Consider the following 9,287-nt stretch of genomic DNA (forward strand, 5'->3'; position numbering starts at 1 on the left):
CACAGATAGTGGTCGAAATATACAGATATTCTGTCCATCTTATCTCATTCTCCAACAGTGGGTCATTAAGTCTCATGATGAAACAAGGAAAACAAAATAAGTTAAGTACAGTCAAGAGAGGCTTCCTGGACTATTTGAACAACATCTGGATATAAATTTCTTGTACCGTATCGCAGTGTCAGTAAAACATGAATTTCTATCAGGATGTACAGGATGTAAGACCCGTACAATAACAAATATTATTTTTGTGCTATTTTCATTCTATTACATTTTACTCTACTTTTGAGGTAAACTTACATGACGATATCAAAGCAATTCTATAATTAATTATTATATATCTTGCGTCAATTCCATGAGCAAGCAGCTTGATAAGTTAATATAATATGAAATGTTATCATTGAAGTACCTTACATCACATTACTTGTTTCATCGCCATATATACACACATACACAAAGGTTTCAATTCCTTTCATAAAGGGGCTGGGAGTCATAGCGTGCTTTTGTTTTGATTTCATGCGGAAAGTCAATATGAAAACAGTATCTAACCCCATTACTCCACATCATCCTCTCGCCTTTCACAACACGCAGAGAAACGGTAGCGGTTTTCTTTTCCCCCTTTGTGTAGTACCTTTTAAGGTCATTAAGATGTAATGAAGGTTGATATTAGACTCTCAGGTAAGGTTGAACATTCACTTTTATGAGTATATATTGTATGTGAAAATAAGGATTCCGTTTACATTCGCTCTTATGAGGTATTGCTTTATACAGGCGATAGTTTAGGAACTTTAGTAAGTCCATATGGACCAAATCATTCAGTATTCTCTTGTGGCAAGAGACTAATCTTCACTAATATATATATATATACATATATATATATATATATATATATATGAACATATGTATATATATACACATATATATATACATATATATACATATACTGTATATACATATATGTACATATATATATATATATATATATATACATATATATATATATATATATATATATATATATATATATATAACACGTTACAAAATTTTGACTTTTTTCTGTCTTTGGTCAATAAATGTTATTTTCTATTTCCTTTTATCTACAAAGTTAAGAAAATAATGATTATTCTCTTAAAACTTTGATTATTCTAGACTGGCCAGCGATTTTTTTAAACTAGCCTATTATAATAGGCTAGTTTCAATTATCCCCAACAATTCAAACAAATTCCGCACTAATATGGTGGAAAAAAAAATTAAAGAATTTTCTGGATGACTCCAGAACATTCAAAACAATTCTTTCGAAACGTTCCACAAACTTCTAGAACATTCTTGCAACGTAGATGGCAGTATAAATGCAGGGAACGTATGCTAAACGGGTCAGTTTACTTCTAGCCGTCTCTGCGTAGACAATTCGTTCGTCATCAGTCATTCCTATCTGCCTTCTTTCAGCATGGCGTCAAGAGGTTGTAAGCATCCGCCAGACGCATTTTGCTACGTCTGTGGCGAGTTTATCAAAACTAGAGCTAAAAAGTACTCTCTGGAAAGATCACCAAAAATGCGCGAGGCCTACAAAGCATATTTCGGCATGCCTGTTGGGGATCAGGACAAACTTTGGGCACCTCATTTCACCTGCGATCTCTGCAAAAGAACTCTGGAAGGTAAGAAAAAACCTAATATATATATATATATATATATATATATATATATATATATATATAATTTTATTTACAAATAGTTTATAGCAAAATTTATTTGTTTTATTTTTATACTTGTGTTTTCATTCTGCTTTTTACAGGTTGGTACAGAGGGGAAAACAGAGCTATGAAATTTGCAGTCCCCCGAATTTGGAGGGAACCAACTGATCACTCAAGCAATTGCTTCTTCTGTATGGTAGACCCTTCCAAACGTCGAGGAGGCAAAAATGCGCCTGCTATCATATATCCTGATCTTCTGTCATCCATTGCGCCAGTGCCACACTGCTCTGAGCTCCCCGTACCCACTCCTCCCATGAGAGAGCAGCAGTGTTTACAAAAGAATAGTAGTTCAGAAGAGCATGAAGACACTGATCCAGAGTTCAGAGACGCAACTGATGACAGAAATCCATACTACCCCAACCAAGAAGACATCAATGACCTCATCAGAGATCTTGGCCTCACGAAGTCAAATGGCGAGCTTTTGACGTCGAGACTCAAGCAGTGGAATTTGCTAGATGAGAGTGTGCACATATCAGGTCAGAGAAAGCGTCACCAGCATTTTTCAAGCTTTTTCACTAGTCAAGATGGGCTTTGCTTTTGCCACAATGTGACCGGTCTGTTTAAGGCAATTGGAATTACCCATAACCCCAAAGAGTGGCGACTCTTTATCGACAGCTCGTGTAGGAGCCTCAAAGCAGTGCTGCTTCATAACGGGAATGTGTACCCATCTCTTCCCCTCGCCCACTCTGTCAACAGTGTCAAGATTTTGTTAGATGCCTTGAAATATGGAGAGTACTGTTGGGAGGTTATAGGAGACTTCAAAATGCTGGCTTTCCTAATGGGTCTCCAAGGCGGCTTTACCAAGTATCCTTGTTATCTTTGCCTTTGGGACAGCAGGGATACCGTGTCACACTACCTCAAGCGTGACTGGCCACAGCGAACCGAGTTTTGTGTGGGGAAGAACAACGTAAAATGGGAGCCATTGTTGGATCCCAAAAAAGTACTGTTTCCTCCACTACACTTAAAACTGGGCCTTATGAAGCAATTCGTCAGAGTTCTAGATAAAGAGTCTCCAGCTTTCAAATTTCTCCAAGATGTCTTCCCCAAGTTGTCTGCAGCGAAAGTTGAAGCCGGTGTCTTTATTGGTCCACAAATAAAAAAGGTAATGGAGTGCAAGGAGTTTCCAAAAAAACTCACAAGGACAGAGAGAGCAGCATGGGACAGCTTTGTTGCAGTAGTTCTTGGCTTCTTGGGGAATCACAAGGCCGAAAACTATGTGGAGCTTGTTGAGACCTTGGTGACAAACTACGGCAAAATGGGTTGCAGGATGTCCCTCAAAGTGCATATCCTTGACGCCCATCTTCATAAATTTAAGGAAAACATGGGAGCGTACTCTGAGGAGCAAGGCGAACGCTTCCATCAGGACATTTTGGAATTTGAACGCCGCTACCAAGGGTCTTATAATGAAAATATGATGGGAGACTATATTTGGGGGCAGATTCGTGAAAGTAATCTACAGTATAAGCGTAAATCTAGAAGAACTACTCATTTCTAATGTGTCTATTGTCTCTCTATTGTAAATCTAGAATAAATAAATGCTATTATTGCATTATATCGTTTTGTGTTTGTTTTGTTCAAATCAAATTTCCAATATACCACTTTGTCCCTATGAGAATATGTAAATTTCATAAATATCATTATCCTGAACACAAGAGCAAAATTAGAAATGAATAAAAGTATTTTTTCATGTATTCTGGACATAGGCAATTAGGAAATAACAGTTTCAACTCAAAGACAAAACCTTTGTTACACGGTGAATTAATACTACCCTTCACAAATATAATGTTCCACCACTTTAACGCCATCTCATAGGTACAGCATTGTCCCCGGTGATAGAAGCGCTGGTTATTGCTGACAAACTATTGCCCTCACCTCACCTCACCTCACCACCATTATTGAAGAGAGAGTTGTGTGTTGTGCGGATGCCGTATTTTACTTTTACAGTGCAGTCACTATGGTTATGAAGTGCATGAACATGGGGGAACATAACTGGGTGCATGTATGCTTGTAAACTTAGTCGAAATGTACAATAGCAAAGCGTAAAGGAATGTATCACACAATTAACACTGGCTGTATAAAGGTTCCCCTAACCTGAGTATGGTTTCCAAGCGTTATCCAGGTCAAAATCATGAAAAGGAGTAAGTTATTCTAAAACTGTACTGCCCAGAGATTCTTCTGAAATTAATCAAATCGACTGATATTAGCCAGAATAGAATCTTTTCAAATTTGATTAGTTCGTAGTAAAGTTTTAAGATGATTTCATCGAGATAGTTACCTTAAACAGTCCAGAGTTTAACTTATTCTAAATCGGATTATCTGGTGCTAGCAAGAACGCAATCTTGATCGATGACAAACTCATTTAAATGAACACTATAAGATCAAATGTCTTAGTGTGAACTGATGAGCGTAATAGAATTACAATGACAACCATTCCAATATGTTTGTTGAAAGCTTAAGTAGTATGCAAAGTTAATACATAGCTTCAGAGGTATCGCTTGTATGGTGTATGATACTTAATCAAATGCATGTTAGAGTAACATATATTTGATATATGTATTGATGAAAATTAGAATTATCCTTCTATGTGACAAACAAGACAATTTTAGTAATATGAATGAATATTAAGATATCATAATACATTATACACATTTTTATATCAGTTCTGCAGTTGAATGAATATTTGATTACAATGATTATAAATATTTCACTCCTACATGAATAAAGATTTGGTCTAATTTTACATGGACGGTACGATAAATTCTAGACAGTAAACTAACATTTGCTAGTAATCATGAATTACCTTTGATATAATAGTATATCATAAAATGAAATTACTATAAACGTAGAAGTTTGTTTGGTTTTAAATGTGTGCCCCTAGATATTCTAGAGAGTAAACTAGGATTTATAACATTCATTTCTGATAACGTAATCCCTCCATTTATATATAAGCAGGTACACAATATCACTAAAACGTGAATCTGTATATGCAGTATTATATTGCAGAGCTAATCCTGAACTGAGGGTATTGACCTCACTTTGGAAAATGAATGAGACTGCTCGTGGACTGACATAGGTTTGTTGCTTGACTTGACCCTTTGATGACGATGACATACCCATGGATTTTAGATAAACTTTATCATTAAAACATATACACAGTAATATATACAATCTGAAATTCCCTTAGGCAAGTGACCAAAATACTCGTATTAACACATAATGCGTTAATGATGTATGCTCTCTTCGTCTGAGGACAAAGTTATAAGTTGATACTATTGGGAATAAAGTTTTATATAAATCTCAATAAAAGTTGTATATCCGAGCGAGAGGTAGTTCTATGCTGCTGAAGTGACTTCCAGCCGAATAAATGAACTAATAAAGGAATAATAATACCTGAGATAATAAAGAAATTAATTAATGAGAATATGAAAATTTAATTTATAATAAATCAAGGAATTGGTACTTAGATAAGTAAGTAAACAAGAGGTGAATAAATAATGTATAAGAGGTATAAATAAATAATGTATATATATATACATTGTTGAAATGTATATATATACATACATATATATATATATATATGTGTGTGTGTGTGTGTATTACAAAGGATTACAAAGGCGGAGCATGCCGACAGGAGACCTATTGGTCCATTTCTAGGTCGGATGCGAAAAAAATCATAATAGAATAATAAATAAAAAACTATAATAATGTAAATAACAAATAGAATACATAAATAAATGCATAGGTATAGTTAAATAATAAACAAACAGGTAAATAGTAAATGATAATAAATTGACATATAACTAATAATAAATGAAAATCAGACAAAAGATAACAAAACAAAAACAAATAATATAAAATAAATTATAATCATTACAGCTTCTTGCTTAGGTATTTATCTAAATGATTCTTAAAGCTTCGAACTGAACTACATTGCACTAGCTGTGCAGGAAGTTTATTCCATTCATTAACTACACGGTTGGCAAAGTTGTTTCTACCTACTTCCAAATTGAATCTATTTCCGGACAGTTTGAGACCATTGTTTTTTGTCTGATTCTCATTCAATGTGAAAATTTTGTCACTTTTGATGTTGTCAATTCCCTTTAGATTTTTAAAGACCTGTATCAAGTCACCTCTGAGTCTACGTTTTTTAAGGGAAAACAGATTCATATGTTTTTGTCGATTTTCGTATGATTTATTTTTGGTATTTGGAGTCATTTTTGTGGCTCGCCGTTGTACTTTTTCCAGTCTGTCAATATCTTTAATGAGATTCGGTGACCATACGGAAACAGCATATTCCAAATGTGGATGAACAAACGATATATATAGCTTGTTAATGAGTGATGGACTTTTGAAATCAAAAGATCGCGCAATGAGTTCTAGAATCTTATTTGCTTTCTCAGAGGGTGAAATACACTGCTTGGATGATTTTAGGTCGTTACTGATAATTACGCCGAGATCTTTTTCACTATCCACTTTTGTTAACGAATTCCTGTTATTTTTACCTATGTGCATTACTTTGCATTTACTTGTGTTAAATTTCATTAGCCACTTTTCAGACCATCGCTGTGATTTCTCTAAATCTTCTTGAATATCTAATTGGTTTGAGTGATCATTCGCCATTCCGCACAGTTTTGTATCATCAGCAAATATATATATATATATGTATATATATAAATATATATATATATATATATATATATATATATATATATGTATATATATATATATATATATATCGCATGTAAAAGCGTGATGACAATAATTTTCTTGTTAACTTGTTCAGTACTGCGAAAAAGGCAACGTATTTCAAGAGGCAATCTATGTAGATCAGCAAATGACATTACAACACTGACGCAGGGTAGTGAAACCAGTAGATATTTCGGTACCAACATCTCGAAGTTACACAACTGCATTCTCAAGGCAGAATTATTACATACAGCCATTAATGGGTAAATATATTGGGAAGTGTTACATAGAATGTGCTAAGGAAAGGTCACAAAGAAAAAATAACTTAGAAAAAACACGACACCAGGAGAGGTCAGTATGCTATCATAGACAACAATTCTTGCCAGAAGGAGGATCTCCTGGCTAAGTGTAGTCGTATATATATATATATATATATATATATATATATATATATATATATATATATATATCAGTATATATATATATTTATATATATATATATATGTATGTATATATATATAAATATATATATATATATATATATATATATATATGTTGAATGAAATAGAATCACCACAGTGAGTTGTACATTAACTTAAAAGTATGCAAAGCTTCCATGAAATCATATGTCGTAAACTCATTTCACCTGTTCATCAGATTGACGAGGACAGCCAAATGAAAAGACAAAAGAAGATCGTCCACAGGATCTTCAAGCGCATTAGAAATGACCGGCTGCTCCATCATCATCGTCCGGGGCTTTGGCAAAGCCCTCCAGAAAGTTTCCAAGTGGTGTCGTAAGGCATTCCAAAAAGTAAACTGCTGTGGAATTAAAGCCTCACCAGAAACTGGCGAAGACCAATTGGAACTCTTACATTTTGAAAGGTCTTGTTCCATCGACATCCCTAAGGAGAATAAGGGAGATTATAAGCCCAACGAGAAACCTAAAGAGAAGCAGAAATATCTCGAGGAAGAGAAGATTCTGCAAGAAGACGAAAAGGTCACAAAGGCTGATAAAGAGGAGATACTCGTAGAAGGCGTTCCAGACAATACCCAGGAGCTTTTAATACCGGTACATGTTATTGTTCCTGATGAATACAAAGAAGAGTCTGAGTGCAATTTACCTTTATTGGTTAAGATCGATGATAACAAAGAAGAAGAGACAATGGACGTTGAAGATGACTCCAATGGTTCCGAAGAATGCGTTAAACACCATTCTGAGGCTTCTGGGGGTCGAGAGAAAGACCCATCAATACAAGAAAAAAATGTGGCTACGCTTTCTTCACCTCAAAATGACAAGGTATCGATCGAAAGTCAACCAGAAGAGGAAACTTGTCAACAAGAGTCAGAAACCAAAACTCTCACCCACAGAGAAAGACGAACTCGAAAATACAAAGCTTACTTATCACAAGTTAAGCAAGAAGAGTTCGTTAGTGAGCCTTTAAGCAACTCTGCCCTCCAAAGAAAGGCGAAAAGAAAGATGGCTGAATCCTGCACAAGGAACACTCAAAAAAGCAGAAACCTTCGCGGACAGCCAATCCAAAAAGCCGACCAGAAAAAGGGCAATCAACGTAAACTCAGACACCAGAATGATTACCAACAAAGGCCGTACCATAACAACAGGTGCAATGAGTACCACAGAACCTACAATACTAGGCAAAGGCAGGTACCAAACACGAGACCACCTGAGTACAATAGGCCACCTGCGACCAGAAATGATATTGGACGAAAAACAAATTACTACGACAATACATTCTGCTACGTCCCAGGCATTGAGGAAGAAAGCCACATCTACCGGCACTACAATTATGGACACCAAAATCCAAGTGCCAGAAATGGTCAAAATCAGAATTCAATAAACTTCAGGAGAAATAGTTATAACCAATATGGATATATGGCAAGAAAAATATATCCAAATTGTGTTTATGAGAACATTTACTGAGGTGACTAAATAGGTAGAACCAATACAAAGAATTATAACATCAATAATGATGATAAAATGTATATATATAGAAAAATTGAAATTGGAATAAAGAAAAGATAATAAAAATATAAGAAAAATAAGAAATAAAGTAGAAAAAATTAAATATATGAAAGAAAAGTAAAGAAAATCATATGTATATCAACATAAACAAGTAGAAAATTAATAGAAAATATATAGAAATTATAGAAAAAATAATAGAAATAAATAAAAAAGCCCTCAGCTGAATAATATAATTTGTTTTTATCATATATGAAGAAGAAAATTTATTGCGTTGGGGAATGGCATGAATTGTCATACACTTGTCACTTTCATTCTTGTTGACATCAGGCCCTCTTACCTCCGTTGCACCTACAGTTATTATTATCATTATTATTGAAATTATTATTTATTATTATTGTTATTATTATTTCTATTTTTATTACTAGACCACCCGTGACCCGTTGGGTCAAATAAAATCTGAAATGGCTTCTCTTTTTAAAGCAGGTTACTATTAGCTTAAGACTTACTAGTTGTGTGCGGTCCTCGTGCTCTCTCGAAGGAAAGTAAACTGGATAAAGGCGTTCTCAAGAAATTGAATAAGGAGAGCCTCCTTAATTATGCTTAAGTTATGTCACGTCCCGTCATCCCACTCCCAATCCCAATCCCACTCCCACTCATTATCATTATCATTCAGGGAGTCCCATGGGACTTGAGCGAGTACCAACGTTTTTAAATATAAACTTTGTGATATACTATGTCACTGTCACCGTATAGTATAAATAACGGAAAATAAGTTTCTATATCAAATTGAGTATGATTTAGAGCTCTAGACGAAGGCAGTGACTTGATTAGTTATAAGAAGTGAAATGCAGAAGATTGTCAAGTCATGTCGT

At 34.6% G+C, this 9,287-nt stretch overlaps 1 protein-coding gene across 1 annotated transcript; it reads left to right on the forward strand.

Annotated features, from left to right (window-relative positions):
• The first annotated feature begins 1,194 nt into the window (after positions 1-1,194).
• LOC143022524 (uncharacterized) lies at positions 1,195-3,243 on the forward strand. Its single transcript, XM_076180780.1, has 2 exons — positions 1,195-1,652; positions 1,790-3,243. The coding sequence occupies exons 1-2, from the start codon at positions 1,445-1,447 to the stop codon at positions 3,241-3,243; spliced, it is 1,662 nt and encodes a 553-aa protein (XP_076036895.1). The 5' UTR covers positions 1,195-1,444.
• Positions 3,244-9,287: the final 6,044 nt, after the last annotated feature.

Source organism: Oratosquilla oratoria, unplaced genomic scaffold (assembly GCF_046742065.1).
Source record: "Oratosquilla oratoria isolate Oo_2021 unplaced genomic scaffold, ASM4674206v1 SCAFFOLD111, whole genome shotgun sequence".
In the NCBI taxonomy this organism is placed as follows: domain Eukaryota; kingdom Metazoa; phylum Arthropoda; class Malacostraca; order Stomatopoda; family Squillidae; genus Oratosquilla; species Oratosquilla oratoria.